The following is an 18,145-nucleotide window of genomic DNA, read 5'->3' as shown; positions in this document are numbered from 1 at the left end:
CGAGACTGGGAAGAAAAAGAGGTTTAATTGGACTTGCAGTTCCACATGGCTGGGGAGGCCTCAGAATTGTGGCAGGAGGCAAAAGAAACTTGGGCAAAAGGGACTTCTTACATGGTGGTGGCAAGAGAAAAGGAGGAAGAAGCAAAAGTGAAAACCCCTGATAAACCCATCAGATCTTGTGTGACATATTCACCATCACAAGAATAACACAGGATAGGCCGGCCCCCATGATTCAATTACCTCCTCCTGGGACCTTCCCACAACACGTGGGAATTCTGGGAGATACAATTCAAGTTGAGTTTGGGTGGGGAAATAGCCAAATCGTATCAGATACTTATAAAGTTAGAACTAGACTAGAACATAATTTTCTTCTCTCATTTTTTTTAGATTATTGTTACTAGATTAAATCTGGCAATAGTGTAATAAATATTTTAGAAATGATAAAGTGGTTTATCGAAAAATCCCTAACATGAAACAAATTATAATGAGAATACGAGTAATGAAAACATAGTCCTCTAGAGCAGGGCTTCTCAGTCTGTTTTAACTTTAACCTGTCCTTGATAATTTCCTTTTTCCTGATGTAAATGTATGCCTCTTGTGCTTAAAAAAACAAAACAAAAAGTATTCTACCCACTTACTCTCCTTTTTTGGAAGTTTTCCTGCTAGTTGGGAATCAACCTAACCATTGTACCTTTAAGCATCAAAATGTTATTAAATCAAGTTTTCCACTGTGTATAAGGTAAAAACTTAATTTTAAAGGTAGGTCCTACCAGAAATTTTTTTTTCTATTAAAAACTAACCTTTTAACAGAGAGCCTTTTATAGTTACTTTCTTTTTTTTTTTTTTTTTTTTTTTTTTTTGAGACGGAGTCTGGCTCTGTCACCCAGGCTGGAGTGCAGTGGCGCGATCTCGGCTCACTGCAAGCTCCACCTCCCAGGTTTACGCCATTCTCCTGCCTCAGCCTCCCGAGTAGCTGGGACTACAGGCGCCCGCCACCTCGCCCGGCTAGTTTTTTGTATTTTTTAGTAGAGACGGGGTTTCACCGTGTTAGCCAGGATGGTCTCGATCTCCTGACCTCGTGATCCGCCCGTCTCGGCCTCCCAAAGTGCTGGGATTACAGGCTTGAGCCACCGCGCCCGGCCAGTTACTTTCATTTATATCTAGTTATAAATTAGGTTTACATTTAAAATATTCAATATTTTAAGTAAGTACCCCTTAGGAATTGTGTGAGTTGACTAATGGAACTTACAAGATCTTTGTAAAAGAATATAAATAAAACTAATCAGTCCAATTCTGACTTTTCTTTAGCATTGAGAATCTCATATATATAAAACTGTGCACATAGATTTGGTTAGGAGAGGCATAAGAGGGCTTCCACCACTTTGCAGTGGGAAGGATTTATATATATTCAATTTTTTTTTTTTTGAGACAGAGTCTCACTTTGTTGGCCAGGGTGGAGCGCAGTGTCGTAATCTTGGCTCACTGCAACCTCTGCTGGGCGCCACCATGCCCAGCTAATTTTTGTATTTTTAGTAGAAATGGGTTTCACCATGTTGGCCAGGCTGGTCTCGAACTCCTGACCTCAAGTGATCCGCCCATCTTGGCCTCCCGAAGTACTGGGATTACAGGTGTGAGCTACTACGCCCGGCCTATATATTCAGAATCTTGAAGTGCCTGTTATATGCTAGTCATTTAGGAGCCACTAAGAAGGCAAACTCTTATAAGAAATAATATGAATATAATGAAAAAATTTTTCTTATGTTTAATGGAGCAGGGCTTACCTGCCAAAATCTATGCCCATTAGTCCTATTCCAGCCTTCTAGAGCAATACAAAATAAAGCTGCTGCTGATTCTCCAAAATTGTAGCTAAGTACTTCTAAATAGATAATTTTGTTTAGTCATCTTCAGGCTAAGCATATTCATATACTCATTAACGAATTATGTCTTTAATCAAGAGGAATCATTCTTTTCACCTAAACTTAGTTAAAACTATCATAACACTCTTTAGGCACTTTATAAAATTGGCACTAGAATAGAACATATGTTGAAGATTAAAGCAGATTAGAGATAGCCATTTAGAGCAGCTATGCTGTTTCCTGTTTGATAGTCAAAGAGTGATTTATAGTTCTTGTAGTTCCCTAATCTTAAAAACATCTTAACAGATCTTTTTTGACCATCTTTATTTTTTTGTTTTTGTTTTTGTTTAGACCAGGGTAACAGACTAGTTCATCAGCAAAAATGCCAGTAAATAATCACATTTTCACTTTTGCTTTGCAACTCTGGTGTGGGTTATTATGAACCCAATCAAATTTTAGCAGTTTATGTTCTCCTCCAAAATAAATCTGTCTGCATGGAGAAAGTTTAGCCCTCTTAAACTTTTACCTGATTGTTCTGTAATTACACTTCATTTAAAAAATTCAATCTGCTTTTAAACAAAATTTATGCAAATGTGATGTTACCGAAAGATACTCTAAAATATTGGATTTAGAACTCACTCATTTTTTTAGAAACCACTTTTCTCCCTTAATCTTATATCTCAACTATTATTTGCTCATCCGTGAGGTCTGATTCTTAAACTTAACTTTAACCAGCTATGTCACTATTTGAAATGCATGCGTTTTCGTATTTTTCCCAGAACCTAGTATGACTTTAACACTTGAAACTGTTCAGAATCCAAGGCTTAGCTGACCTGGACTAGGAAATAAGGACTGAGTTCCAGAATGATTGGTTTTGAACTCATCTCATCTTCCCCCATTTGCCAAGGTTAAGTTTGCCCTTCTCATGTTTTTTTGTTTTGTTTTGTTTTTGTTTTTGTTTTTTTTTTTGGTAACGTAGGTCTTAGGATTTTCAGTCTCACAAGTACTAATGATTAGATGTTTTATTTTGAATGCTTGACTTACAGGAATCATTAAATGTGAATCTAGCCAGGCGTGGTGGGTCCTGCCTGCGATTGCAGCACTTTGGGAAGTGGACGCAGGGGGATTTCTTGAGCCTGGGAGTTCACGACCAGCCTGAGTAACATAAAGAGACCCTGTCTCTACAGAATATTAAAACAAAAACAGAAATTAGCCAAGTGTGGTGGCATGAGCTGTGGTCCCAGCTATTCAGGAGGTGGAAGTGGGAGGGTCATTTGAATCCAGGAGGTTGAGGCTGCAGTGAGCCATGATCACATCACTGCACCCTGGCCTGGATGATGGAACAAGACCCTGTTTAAAAAAACTCGAAAGAATCTAATGAGATTTAGCACATATTTGATTACATATGTTATATCTTTACCAGGAAATTTATTTAATCAGTTTTTATGACATTTTACCCAATAGAAAGAAGAATAAATCTCATCGAGATATTAAGCGAATGCAGTGTGAGTGTACACCTCTTTCTAAAGATGAAAGAGCTCAAGGTGAAATAGCATGTGGAGAAGATTGTCTTAATCGTCTTCTCATGATTGAATGGTAAGTAAATTAGAATACTCTGCTTTTGCTCAACACTTCTATTAAATGTCTCTAAATATTGAATTATCAATGAAGAAAAAAATTTAACCTTTCTCCTACCTATGGATGACTATAAGCAAAGAAGTATAGTAGACACTTTGATGTGTAGTAGAAAACAGATATTAATAGGGAAACAAATTTCCCTTGCATTGTGCATTAGATTACAGTACCCACCATGTTTTAAGTGCTGTGTAAAGTAGTCCTATAGTATTAATTTCTATTGAGTACTTTTTTAATCTTATAATATTAATGTCCTAGGAGGTAAATATTGGTATTTTTAAGCTTTCACTATAAAGTGAAATAAAACCGTTAACATTTCAGAAATGCATAAAGTGAATGTCTTCTTCTCCCAAACATCGATTCCATTGTTTTGTCGTTTTTCCAGAAAACTTTTAATGCCTTTTTAGAATAGGTAGATGTTTTCCTCTTTTTATGTATACAGATAAAATCTCATTCTATATACTTGCCTGGATTTGCTAATCAGACCTAACCAGAGCTCTGTGTACAGACCCGACTAAATCTTTCTCTTGACTGCATTATGTATTCATAGCTGGTAATTATTCTGTTGACATATATTTGCTTCTATATTGTTCTTATAAATAGTAAATATCTTTACATTAAAAAATTTAATCTTGGCCAGGTGTAGTGGCTCATGCCTGTAATCCCAGCTATTTGGGAGGCCAAGGCGGGCAGATCACTTGAGGTCAGGAGTTCAAGATCAGCCTGGCCAACACGGTGAAACCCCATCTCTACTAAAAAATACAAAAATTAGCCAGGCATGATGACACACACCTGTAATCCCAGCTACTCGGGAGGCTGAGGCAGGAGAAGCACTTGAACCCAGGAGGTGGAGGTTGCAGTGAGCTATCACTCCACTGTACTCTAGCCAGGGTGTCAGAGCAAGACCTTGTCTCAAAAAAATTGTTTTGACCAATCTGATTGATGAAAAATATATTCTTGTCTTTAACATGGAAAAAGTATACCTTATTTTTAATATTAATGAAGTGTTTTCTTCTCAAAGCTCAGTTTTTGGTTTTGCTCATGTTATAGTGTTGTGAAAATAAAATATATATACCTTGAAAAAATAAAGAGAAAGCATTTTTGGTATTCTTTATCCAAACTAGAGAGAGAGATGACAGTACAGATGTAAGAAGAGAAGACATAGGGTTAGCATTATTCTAACTTCATATTGTTGCCCTAGTCATTCTTCTGGGTTTTCCTGCCAACCTTGTGAAGCATACATGAAGAAAAAAATTTCTTCATATTATTCACACACTGTAGTAGTTCTCTGTTGTTCTCATGATTAGGTTCAAACTTCGCCTTGTATCCAGAGCCCTTCGTAGCATATCATCAGCCTGTCTTTTCATCCTCCAGCAACTCACCTTTCTTATCAGTTATCTTTAGTTGTTTCATTTCCCTTTGTCCAAACAGGGATTGTTTTCTTATTTCTGCACACAGGCAGGGACAGTTGTATCTCCAGCTTTCTTTATGCATATCCTATGTATTATTAGAGATTCTGCCTTAAATTCTCTTCCCTCCTGAAAGCTTTCCTTTATACTGCCTCACTCTGGAGCAAATCCTTCATCCTTTGACCGTTGCTAAAAATGTTATTTGCTGCTGGGTTGGCAATAAATAATAATGTATTAAAAATGGTTAATTTCTAGTAGTCTTTTTTTTTTTTCTTTTTGAGACAGTCTCCCCTGTCGCCCAGGCTAGAGTGTAGTGGCGCGATCTTGACTCACTACAACCTCTGCCTCCTGAGTTCAAGCAATTCTCCTGCCTCAGCCTCCCAAGTAGCTGGGATTGCAGGCATGCACTATCATGATTGGCTAATTTTTGTAACTTTAGGAGAGACAGCGTTTCACTATGTTGGCGAGGGTGGTCTTGAATTCCCTCAAGTGATCCACCTGCCTCAGCCTCCCAAAGTGCTGGGATTACAGGCACGAGCCACCGAACTTGGCCCCCTCTAGTGTAGTTTTAATCATTGTTAAAAACCTTTATATCTATCACATATTAAGAAGTAAATCAGTGTTTGATTTTATCATTTTTACTCTAGGATCCATGGGAGAAGAGCCTTGCCATGTCATTCTGTTTACTCTGAACAAGGATATGTTTAATAATGACTTTAGATTTTCTCAATTGTAGATCAAGTAGTTAGCTGTGTTCAAAAAATGAAAAGTGATTAGAGTAGAAGGAAGGGAAGGTGCACTTACAGAAAATAAGTTCTGCAGAGTTGTCAATGTACGGAAAGCTTACATGCAGCCTGAAAATGTATTATAGACACCTAGAGAGTGGTAGACATTTCCTGTGATGACCAGATGTCTAGGCTGTATTGTGGGTATGATCTGTTTAAATAACAATGTAGATACTCAGTTCTAAGGAATCCCTTTGTGATGGAAGGAAAGGAAGGCTTAGTTGGGGGTTAGTCATACATATGCTAATTATATCATAAAAGTATGTATACGTGTAGTTATACTAACACATTTTTTCAAAGTTACTTTGGTTCTTTTGCTGCTTTAAAGAATTAAGTTTCCTCCTTTTCTCATTTCAGTTCTTCTCGGTGTCCAAATGGGGATTATTGTTCCAATAGACGGTTTCAGAGAAAACAGCATGCAGATGTGGAAGTCATACTCACAGAAAAGAAAGGCTGGGGCTTGAGAGCTGCCAAAGACCTTCCTTCGTAAGTTCTGTTTTAATTTTGTTTCACTTCACTTTTTTTTTTTTTTTTTTTTTTTGAGACGAGGTCTCACTCTGTCACCAAGGCTGGAGTGCAGTGGCACAATCTTGGCTCACTGGAACCTCTACCTCCCGGATTCAAGTGATTCTCCTGCCTCAGCCTCTCAAGTAGCTGGGACTACAGGTGCGTGCCACCATGCCCGGCTCATTTTTTTTGTATTTTTTTGGTAGAGACATTGTTTCACCATATTGGCCAGGCTGGTTTCAAACTCTGACCGCAAGTTATCCGCCCACCTTGGCCTCCCAAAGCGCTGAGATTACAGGCGTGAGCCGTCGCGCCCGGCCTTCGCTTCATTTTTGTCTTGTTGAACTTAGATGTTTTTGTAGGAAAACAATTTCTGTATTACACTGAGGTTTAATGATGATCATTATGTAGAATGACCACTTGGTAGCTGGTTTGTTGTTAAAAAAATTTTTTTTTCTTTTTTAGTAATTATGTTTTCTTTAATTCCAAGCAACTACCAAGTGTATACTGTGGACCCCCAGAATCTCTATGAAGGTATATAAAAAGGAGTTGGGACAGAATCCATTAGTATACATAAAATTGAGTTGGAGTAAGAGTAGAAGACAAGGCCAGGTGCAGTGGCTCATGCCTGTAATCTCAGTGCTATGGGAAGCTGAGTGGGAGAACTGCTTGGGCCCAGGAGTTCAAGGGTACAGTGAGCTGTGATCATGCCACTGCATTCCAGTCGGGATGGCAATGATCTCTTGTCTCTTAAAGAAAAAAAAAAAAGAGTAGAAGAGAGTACCTGAGCATATCAAGGTTAAGAATTAAAACATACTTGATAGATTAATGATTATCAAGTATGAATGAATGAATAAATGTTGCCTTCCATCTAACTCATGTAACTTTTTAATTTAATACAGCAAAAGGTTCACTTTATTTTCTACCATATTCAGTATTTCCTGGAAATGTTTAAGTTTCTTATATAGAGCATATTTAAAGTATTCTTGGCTGGGCATGGTGACTCATGCTTGTAATCCTAGCACTTTGGGAAGCCAAGGTGAGTGGATCACCTGAAGTCGGGAGTTTGAGACCAACTTGGCCAACATGGCAAAACCCCGTCTCTACTAAAAATACAAAAATTAGATGCGTGTGGTGGCGCACGCCTATAATGCCAGCTACCCAGGAGGCTGAGGTAGGAGAATAGCTTGAACTCGGGAGGTGGAGGTTGCAGTGAGGCGATATCATGCCACTGCACTCTAGCCTGGGAGACAGAGCAAGACTCCATCTCAGAAACAAACAAACAAAAAAACCAAAATTAGGCTGGGCGTAGTGGTTCACGCCTGTAATCCCAGCAGTTTGGGAGGCCGTCGTGAGCAGATTACCTGAGGTCAGGAGTTCAAGACCAGCCTGGCCAATGTGGTGAAACTCTGTCTCTACTAAAAATACAAAGATTAGCTGGATGTGGTGGCAGGTGCCAATAATTCTGGCTACTTGGGGGGCTGAGGCAGGAGAATCTCTTGAATCGGGGAAGGGAAGATTGCAGTGAGCCAAGTTTTCGCCATTGTACTCCAGCCTGGGCGACAAGAATGAAACTCTGTCTCAAAAAACAAAACAAACCAAAAATTAGCCAGGCATGATGGCGCACACCTGTAATCCCAGCTACTCGGGAGGCTGAGGCAGAAGAATTTGCTTCAACCCACTAGGAGGAGGTTGCAGTGAATCGAGATCACGCCGCTGCATTCCAGCCTGGGCGACAGAGCAAAACTGTCTCCAAAAAAGAAAAAAAGTATTCTTAATGAAAGTCAAGTGCCTCTTTGAAGTTAAATATAAAATATAAACAAATTACATGTGTTTATGGTTGAAATATTTTAAAAATATATTTAAAAAATGGAAATAAAACATTTGCTGGATTCTAGTAGCTTAGACATAACTATTCTTTAAGAACGCTCTGAGCATATGGCCACACTTGGATGGGAGTTGGAGTTGGGGCAGGACTTGGTGGGGTTTAGTCTGTTTATTGTGGGAATTCAAAACACAGGTAATAAAGACAGTAATTTTTTTTTCTCACTGTTTTCCCCTTGGCAATAATTTAGTTTTATGACAGGAATCCTCATATATCTTTTAATAAGCAAATTGTTCTTTATTTTTTTTCTTTTGAAGATAAGAAATGATGTTTATATTAATCTATCCTTTTGAGAACCAATAAAAAAAAACACGTTTTGTTACACAAAAAGGGGGCTGGTAGGAACCTCATAGATTTCCCTTCTCCTTAAAGTGTTGTAAAAACACATCCTGGCTCATAACTGATTTTTATTATTTTTTATTTTTTTGAGACAGTGTCTTGCCCTGTCACCCTCACTGGAGTGTCCTGGCGCAGTCATAGCTCACTGCAGTCTCGACCTCCCAAGCTCAATTTATCCTCCTACCTTAGCCTTCTGAGTAGCTGAGACTATAGGTGTGAGCCACTATGCCCAGCTACTTTTTTTTTCTATTTTTTGTAGAGATGGGGTCCTCACTATGTTGCCTAGGCTCCTCATAACTGGTTTTTAATTGTTTATTTGAAACAAATATCCCACAGAATTGTCATATGCCCCATATCCAATTTATTGGATTCTTTATAGTATTTTAAACAAATAATTGATTATACTTCCTTTGAACACTGTTAATGATACAGAAATCAATACCTCTCAAAGCAGCCCATTGAATTTCCAAAATCACTAGTTCTAGTCCAGACGCACATTTTCAAAGATGCCTTCTTTCATTCTGCCCTAGCCAGCCAGGCCTTCTTGAGAGTTTTTTTTTTTTTTTTTTTTTTTTTTTTTTTTTTTTTTTTTAAAGTAACCACAGTTTGGACACAAGCCTCTCTTAACAGGGACAATAGTGGATGAGCTGTCTGGACACTGGTCCTTTGTGGTATCTGCAGTAAAACACACAGCTTCAAACCTGATCTAAATTCTGTTACTTGCAACAGACACTCTTTGATAGCTCAGTGCTCTTCTTATATTAAGGGGAAAGGAGATTGGGGAAGGGAGGAAAGGATGTGTGGCTCCAGTTTATATGCCGGGTTAAAACTTCCTAAAGCTCTTTCATTTTCTTCAGCTATTCACAGAGAACCCTGCTTTGGTAAAAGATACTAGGACTTAATGTCTCCGTGTTTCCCATACCTTCCTACTCCTATAATTTCCACATGATGTTGGTAATACCAGTAGTTATGAATTTCATAAAGTAGTCACAACTCTTGAGTTGTTTACTGTTAGAATATTACCATTTAATAAGCACAAATTGTCAGATCTACACAGGATGAGAAATTATTTGGAGCCAAGTTGCTAGTTAGTGTTAAAGTGCCATGGCAGACCTCACCAAAAAAGCAGATTACTATCAAAACCCCTGTAGTTTTAGGAAATATCCCAGTTGTAGGAAGAGAAGGCAGGGCTGTCCAGGTTGACTTAATGTAATTGGATACCAGATAGGGTTTTGAGGTAAAATTCACATAATATAATATTGACCATTTTAAAGTTTACAATTCAGTACCATTTAGTGCATTCATAATCTTGTGCAACCATCACCTTTGTCTATGTCCAGAACATTTTCATCATCTGAAAAGGGAACTCTGTACCTGTTAAGCAGAATCTTCTCATACCCGCCTCCTCCCAGGCCTGGCAGCCACTAATTTGCTTTCTGTGTCTGAGGGTTGGATCTATTCTCGGTATTTCATATAAATGAAATTATACAGTATGTGGCCTTTTGTGTGTGGCTTCTTTCGCTTAGCATTATGTTTTTGAGGTTTCATCTGTATTGGAGCATGTGTCAGCACTTAATTCCTATTTATGGCTGAATAATAGTCTCTTATATGGATATACGATATTTGTATATCCTTTTGTTAGTTGATGGACATTTGGGCAAATGAGGCTTTTTTTTAGATGGAGTCTTGCTCTGTCACCCAGGCTGGAGTGCAGTGGCACGATCATGGCTCACTGCAACCTCTGCTTCCTGGGTTCAAGGGATTCTTCTGCCTCAGCCTCCTGAGTAGCTGGGATTACAGGTGTGTGCCATCATGCCCAGCTAATTTTTATATTTTTAGTAGAGATGAAGTTTTACTGTGTTGGCCCAACTGGTCTGGAACTCCTGACTACAGGTGATCTGCCTGGCTTGGCTTCCCAAGTGCTGGAATTACAGGGGTGAGCCACTGTGCCTGGCTGAAATGATGTTTTTTTAGAAGCCATCTTTCCCTTCCACTTTTTTTTGTTGTTGTTTTTCGACACAGGGTCTCACTCTGCTGCCCAGGCTCAAATGCAGTGGTGCGATCACAGCTTACTGCCACCTCAACCTCCTGGGCTCAGGTGATCCTCTCACCTCAACCTCCTCAGTAGCTGGGACTACAGGTATACACTACCATACTCAGCTAATTTTTTTTGTATTTTTAGTAGAGACAGGGTTTTGCTGTGTTGCCCAGGTTGGTCTCGAACTCCTGAGCTCCGGTGATCCTCTCACCTTGACTTTCCAAAGTACTGGTATTACAGGCGTGAGCCACCACACCTGAGCCGTTTTATTAATAAAAAGTTTCAAACTTACAGAAAAGTTGAAAGAGTGGAACAGTTATCATCCATATAAGCACCACTTAGATTTTATAGTTATTAACATTTTGTTCTGTTTTCTTTATTTTACATTCTCTGTCTGCCCGTCTCTTTTTATCTATAGTCTTTTTTTTTGATGAAGCTTAAAGAGAGTTGCAGACATTACCCTTAACCCCTAAACCTTCCATAGCTTTGCAGTGACAGTGACAGTTTCTGTCCTCATCCACCTGCCATAGTAGAGCCCTGTTGCCCTGAAAAGGCTTTAAGGAGAAGGAGTTCAATGAAGTGACTTTATTCAGCCAGAGCAAATTTCAGACTTAGAAAAAGATTAATAAGAATCATAAGAATCACACTTCTCATTGCCTTTGCCTTCATGGGATCTAGTCACTGCATGCCAGGCAATTTGATGTTTTTCTGCTTTGTTTTTGTTTTTATTTTGGTTTTTAATTGAGACATGTAGCTTCTCTAAGAAACCTAAATCTTAGAGTTTTAAGGACTGCATGATAGATTTTTACATCAGCCTCATTTAGTTTTTTGGAGGTTAGGCAGCTGAAGGGTCTAGCCACTCTTCCTACATTCTCCAAATTCCTGAGGACTTTGAGATGCTTCTCTCAGCTGCTTCCTCAAGCTCAAACTGTCAGGTCCATGTGTGTTGGTATATCAGATTTCCTGATGTGGGGTCTCTACTCTGAGTGATTTTAGTGGCCGGTCAGGCTCTGATATTTAAGAACTTTTTCTAAATAAGGTGATTTGAGAGTAATATCATTAGAATTGAATATTTTAGTATAATTCAAGAAAGCATCTTTATGATATAATGAGGTAAATAGTTATTCAGGTGGAGTTTGAATCCCAGGCTGTGATTGAGCTTTGTGAAGTTGGATAGATCACCTACGTTATCCAAACTCTGTCTTATTTGTCAAATGGGCATAATATTGATGCCAGATGACATCAGTTTGCTTTATTTTTATTTTTCATACTACCTTTCAAAAACAGGTAATCAAGCCTTAAATGAGTAAGTTCAGGGAAGATAGATTTTTGGCAGGAGAGGGATTGGAAATATTTTTTATGTATGCAGTTCCAGATCCTGGATAATATATGTTTTCTATGTTTTGTAGTCACCACATTTAATTCACAAGGCAGTCTATGATGTCATTTTTCTTTTTCTCTCTTTTTTAAGTTTTTAAAAAATGTTTTTAAACATTTTTAAAATATTAATTTTGATAGAGACGGGGTTTCGCCACGTTGCCCAGCTGGTCTCAAACTCCCAGGCTTAAGCGATCTAACCACCTTGGCCTCCCAAAGTGCTGGGATTACCGACTTGAGCCACTGTGCCCAGCCTTTTTTTCTTCTTTTAATGCAACGGGGTCTTGCTCTGTCACCTAGCTTGGAGTGCAGTAATGTGATCATAGCTCACTGTAGATTCAAACTCAGGGCTCAAGTAATTCTCCTGCGCCAGCCTTTCAACTGACTGGGACTATAGGCACGTAATACCATGGCCGGCTAATTTTTAAATTTTTTATTGTTTGTCAAGATGAGGTCTTCCTGTGTTTCCCAGGCTGGTCTTGAACTCCTGAGCCAAAGCAGTCTTCCCACCTCGGCCACCCAGAGTGACTTTTCTTTTTCTTGAGGGAGGGCACTAATCCTAGAAGTGGAGAGTCCAACATTGTAGGACCTCAAATATTGTCATCATTTTAAATTATTTACAAGATGATAAGCTTCTGGGGTTAGAAAGGACATTTCAAATATTGGTTATAAAGGTAATAATTTGATTTTCTAGGTTTACTCATGAATAATCAGATTTTTATTATTGAGACCTAAATGTGTTTGTGATGGACTACTATATAAATATATATATACATCTACTATAAACTTCTCCAATCCTGTTTTTGAGCTCTGCTTTTTAATATATGTATTCTTTTCTCATTTGTTTTTAATTGCTTTATTTTTTAAAGTAAAAGGATTTAATTTTTTTCAGTTGGCAAAGTTAACTCCTTTAATAAGTACATTGATTATGCCAGTATGTTGTAAACAAATACAAAAGATTTACATTAAAAAAATCTCTTTGGTTAGAGTTAGGGCATGTTTATTTTGAGGGGATAAGAAAAGACCTTCAGGCAGGCCATTTCATGTCGGAACTTAGGAGCAAAATATAGTATGACATTTGTCTACATAGAACTAATAGTTGAAGTCATTGGTTAGAATGAGCTTTTAGAGAATAAAGCGAAGGGGAAAAGACTGAGAATTTAATATCTTCAATACAGAATAAATAGGTAAATAATCAAGAAAAGAACATTCAAGGATATAGGGTAACTGAAAGATGCCAAAGAAGAAGATAAATCATAATTACTGATAACATTCTGAAGAGAACTCACAGAGAATGTCATTACATAAAGGGGGTTAGATTTGATCTTTAACGTTTTTAGAGACCTTTGAGAGTAAAGACAGCAGAAGACCTGCTATATTTAAGTTGCTTTTTTTTTTTTTTGGAGACGGAGTCTCACTCTGTTGCCCAGGCTGGAGTGCAGTGGCACGATCTTGGCTCACTGCAACCTCTGCCTCCCAGGTTCAAGCAATTCTCCTGTCTCAGCCTCCCGAGTAGCTGGGACTACAGGTGCATGCCACACCTGGCTAATTTTTGTATTTTTGGTAGAGTTGGGGTTTCACCATATTGGTCAGGCTGGTCTCCAACTTCTGACCTCAGGTGATCTACCCGCCTCTACCTCCCAAAGTGCTGGGATTACAGGCATGAGCCCCCGTGCCCGACTGCCCCCCCCTTTTTTTTTTTTTTTTTTTTAAAGAACAAAAATCCTCTAACTTTTCAGTGTCTCTTGATTTCTTCAGACCTGTTTTCCAGCTGTTAATAACTGGTTTTTTGATATCGTAAGCCAGACTTGAATGTTTTAGTATCTAGTTAAAGGATATATATTTTGGTAGTAGGTATAAATTATAAAAGCATCTTAGAATGAACATTCTTTGAAAAGTACTATGAAGGAGAAAAGTAACCTTGGTTAGAAGCTAGATACTTTACATATGTTTCTAATTTATTTTATGTAATAACTAAATTATCCACATTGCAATATTTATTTAAATTCCTTATTTTTGCCTGAGCATATATGTTTTCCATACTGCTCCTAGGCAGGAAGTGCTATTTTTTTCCTTTTGGTTTGCAGGAACACCTTTGTCCTAGAATATTGTGGAGAGGTACTCGATCATAAAGAGTTTAAAGCTCGAGTAAAGGAGTATGCACGAAACAAAAACATCCATTACTATTTCATGGCCCTGAAGAATGATGAGGTAAGCAGCATGGATATGTTTGCCTTGAAACAGATCTGTTAGGTTTGAAGGAGCCATTGATACTGACTGATTTGATTTTTTTTTTTTTTTTTTTTTTGAGACGGAGTCTCGCTTTGTCACCCAGGCTGGAGTGCAGTGGCGAGGTCTCGGCTCACTGCAACTCATGCCTCCTGGGTTCAAGCGATTCTCCTGCCTCAGCTTCCTGAGTAGCTGGGATTACAGGCGCCCGCCACCACGCCTTGCTAATTTTTGTATTTTTAGTAGAGCCGGGGTTTCACCACGTTGGCCAGGCTGGTCTTGAACTCCTGACCTCACCAAAGTGTTGAGATTACAGTTGTGAGCCACCGTGTCCTGCTGACTGATTTCTAAAATATATTAAGTGACAAAAATGAGGGGCAGAGCAGTATAAATAGTTAGCTTCTATTTGTTTACAAAAAGCATGGAAGTTACTGTTGCATCACAAGGTAGAAAATAAAAACATGGAAGAGAGAGGAATTTACATATATATGTAAAGATAAACGTAGTGTGTTTTGGATTACAACTCTTAGAAATTATTGATGACCCCCAGAGTGCTTTTTCTTTCTTTTTTGTTTGGGAGACCGTGTCTTGCTGAATTACCCGGGCTGGAGTGTGGTGGTGCCATCTTGGCTCATTGCAACCTCTACCTCGTGGGTTCAAGAGATTCTTGTGCCTCAGTCTTCTAAGTAGCTGGGACTACAGGCATACACCATCATGCCCAGCTAATTTTTGTATTTTTAGTAGAGACGGGGTTTTGCCATGTTGGCCAGGCTGGTCTTGAACTCCTGGACTCAAGCAATCCACGTGCCTCAGCCTCCCAAAGTACTGGTATTATAGGTGTGAGCCACCATGCCTGGCCCCAAAGTGCTTTTGCTTATATAGGTTATGTGGGTTATAATTACTTATATTTAATCATATTACAAATTACAACTGAGAAATTTAGAATGTCTATTTAAAACTACATTAGGGCCAAGTGAGAGAATCATTTGAGGCCAAAAGAGGCCAACCTGGGCAACATAGTGAGACCTCATCTCTACAAAAACTAAAAAAAAATTAACCAGGCATGGTTTTGCATGCATCTAGTTCCAGCTGCTCCAAAGGCTCAGACCGAAGGCCGAAACAGGATCACTTGAGTGTTGGCCCAGATTGGCCTCCCAGAGCGTTGAGATTACAGGCGTGAGCCACTAAACCCAGCCCATTTTGGTCTTTATTGAGAAGTTTATTGATGTTTTGTGGCCAGAAATATGCCATAGGAACTTAACTATTGTTTAATATCAATTAGCCTATGGTAAAATTGGTTTTCTTGTATGTTGTTTTGCTTTTGTAAGTTGCAGTTTCAAAGAACCTGTTGATGACTTTAAGTGGGAACTTAACTGTAATAATAGTAAGCCCATTACTTATCGATACAAATAACATGGTATTATAAAAAAATAACTTTTTTTTTTTTTTTTTTGAGACGGAGTCTCGCTCTGTTGCCCAGGCTGGAGTGCAGTGGCTGGATCTCAGCTCACTGCAAGCTCCACCTCCCGGGTTCACGCCATTCTCCTGCCTCAGCCTCCCGAGTAGCTGGGACTACAGGCGCCCGCCACCTCGCCTGGCTAGTTTTTTGTATTTTTTAGTGGAGACGGGGTTTCACCATGTTAGCCCATGTTGGGATGGTCTCGATCTCCTGACCTCGTGATCCGCCCGTCTCGGCCTCCCAAAGTGCTGGGATTACAGGCTTGAGCCACCGTGCCCGGCCTTTTTTTTTTTTTTTTAAAGTCAGGGTCTTGCTCTGTTACAGCCCAGCCTGGGGATTGGTGGCATGATGATAGCTCACTGCAGCCTTGAACTGCTGGGCTCAAGCAGTCCCCCCAACTCAGTCTTCTGAGGTGCTGGAACTACAGGCGCATGCCACTATGCCTGGCTTATTTTTAAATTTTTTTAGAGACAGGGTCTTGCTGTGTTGCCCAGGCTGGTCTCAAACTTCTGACCTGAAGCAGTCCTCCTGCCTCAACTTCCCAAAGCGCTGGGATTACAGGCATAAACCACTGTGCCTGGCCTTGGAAAATAATTATTTAAATTTTTTTTTTTTTTTTTTTTTTTTTTTTTTTAGTGAAAAGAGTTGCATCGCTTTACATTTTTATAAATCTTTTTAATGTCTGGCTTAATAGAATTCAGTTTGATTCTCATATATCTGCCTCTATATTCAGTGTGGAAATGTAAATTCTAGGGATCTAACCCTAGAGCTATTTAGTTTAACCCTAGGGGTGGGTTCAGCAAGTTTTAACAAACTCTCCATGGGATTTGGATACACACTCAAGGTTGAGACCTAGGGCATTGTGACAAGCCCACACTTTAAAGTGAAGTATTATACCATGCAGTGAGATTGGGATGTAATAGAATATGAGAAATGGCTAAGGATAAATGGGAGAGACATTGATAAAGATAATTTTGCCTATGGGCCAAAGTTTATAATTAGCAGATCTTCCAAAAGCATTAGTTAGGTATTTGTCGCTTTGAAATGTGAAGTAGTGTGACAATTCTCTGAAGCAAGGGCAAAGTGGGGGTAAGGGAGTGTGTATGTGTGTGTGCGTGTGCATTGCATGCATCTTACATTTGTCTTAATGCTTTTCCTTTGTAAAATGTGTAAATTTTTTTTGATTCAATGGGTTAATTTAATTTACAGTGTCATCTGTCTTCAGTTAGAAATAATGGAAACTGAGCTGTTTACATGGAAAGACTATGAAGCTAGTAGTCAGGAGGCCTCACTGCCCTGCCTTAACTGGTTAGGTTTTGCAGCCCAATCTTTTTTTTTAATTGATGCATAAGACATGTATGTAGTTTTGGGGGTAATTGCATGAATATTTAAGGTAATTTTTTTAATTCTTAAATGATCCTCTTCTCCCAGATAATAGATGCCACTCAAAAAGGAAATTGCTCTCGTTTCATGAATCACAGCTGTGAACCAAACTGTGAAACCCAAAAAGTAAGTTGAGGTGGATTTAGAGTTTGAGGTATTTGTTCACGATTATTGTTCTGACCATTAATTTTAGATCTCATATCTAAGGTACTCATGAATTTTTTAGTACCTTTTTCCTATTCTGTTTTATTATTTAAGATTTTATTTTGAAATAAGTTTAGATTTCTAGGAATGTTGGAAAAATAGTATTGACTACACCCATATCAGTCTTCACCTAGCTTTCCCAATGTTAACATCATATGTAACCATAATAAAAGGATCAGATCCAGGGAATACTATTAAGTAACATAAAGACCTTATTCAAATTTTGACAGCTGTTGTTTTTCTGGTCCAAGATCCAATCCAAGAACTCGCATTGCATTTAGTTGTAACCTCTCCTTGCCCGTAATTATTTTAGATATTATTTTAATGGTGCCAAAATACAAAACTAAATTTTAATTTTGAAAGTTCAGTGTGTATTTGGATTCTTTATCAGGTCTTATCTAGGTGCAATATTTGACTTTTAGTAACACTCATGAGGGACTGAACAACTGACATTGAGAGGGATTGTATCTTTGTTTTTTTTTTTCGCCCAGGCTGGAGCGCAGTGACATGATCTCGGCTCACTGCAACCTCCGCCTCCTGGATTCACGTGATTCTTCTGTCTCAGCCTCCCAAGTAGCTGGGATTTACACGTGCGTGCCATCACGTCGGCTAATTTTTTTAGTATTTTTTAGTAGAGATGGGGTTTTGCCATGTTGGCCAGGCTGGTCTCGAACTCCTGGCCTCAAGCGATCCACCCCTGTCGGCCTCCCAAAGTGCTGAGATTACAGGCATGAGCCTCCGCGCCCAGCTGGGATTGTAACTTTTTTAGGTTAAAGCTATGAACCCGCTCTGCAAATGTATGTCATTGATTTCCTCTCATGTTGAAATAGTGCTTTTGAGTCTTGGGTATTTTTTGCCCTTTGATGTATACACTAATAGATTTTATGCATGGCTCTTCTAAGAGCCAAGTTGTATAACAAAAAGGGGAACCTACTGTGGAATCATTCAACCTAGGTTTTGGTTATAGTTCTGCCAGAGCTCATGTCTAGCTGTGAGAATCCCACTGTACAGTGTCCCTTAATCTCTGCAAGTCTGGAGT

General features: G+C 38.9%; 1 protein-coding gene across 18 annotated transcripts in view; it reads left to right on the top strand.

Annotated features, from left to right (window-relative positions):
• SETD2 (SET domain containing 2, histone lysine methyltransferase) overlaps positions 1-18,145 on the top strand; it is a 153,442-nt gene that overhangs the window by 47,367 nt on the left and 87,930 nt on the right. For all 18 annotated transcript variants that reach the window (XR_010584720.1, XR_012431085.1, XR_012431083.1 and 15 more), the window contains 4 exons: positions 3,321-3,452; positions 6,043-6,171; positions 13,919-14,042; positions 16,951-17,028. Coding sequence is in view for 10 of the 18 variants with exons in the window: in XM_065539431.1 (XP_065395503.1) it covers positions 3,321-3,452; positions 6,043-6,171; positions 13,919-14,042; positions 16,951-17,028 (463 nt within the window). In the remaining 8 variants the exon portion in view is untranslated. The remainder of the gene's footprint in view (positions 1-3,320; positions 3,453-6,042; positions 6,172-13,918; positions 14,043-16,950; positions 17,029-18,145) is intronic.

The sequence above is a fragment of the Macaca fascicularis genome, chromosome 2 (assembly GCF_037993035.2).
Source record: "Macaca fascicularis isolate 582-1 chromosome 2, T2T-MFA8v1.1".
Classification (NCBI taxonomy): domain Eukaryota; kingdom Metazoa; phylum Chordata; class Mammalia; order Primates; family Cercopithecidae; genus Macaca; species Macaca fascicularis.
Note: the sequence above shows the minus strand (reverse complement) of the source record. Positions and strands in the feature narration are given on the sequence as shown.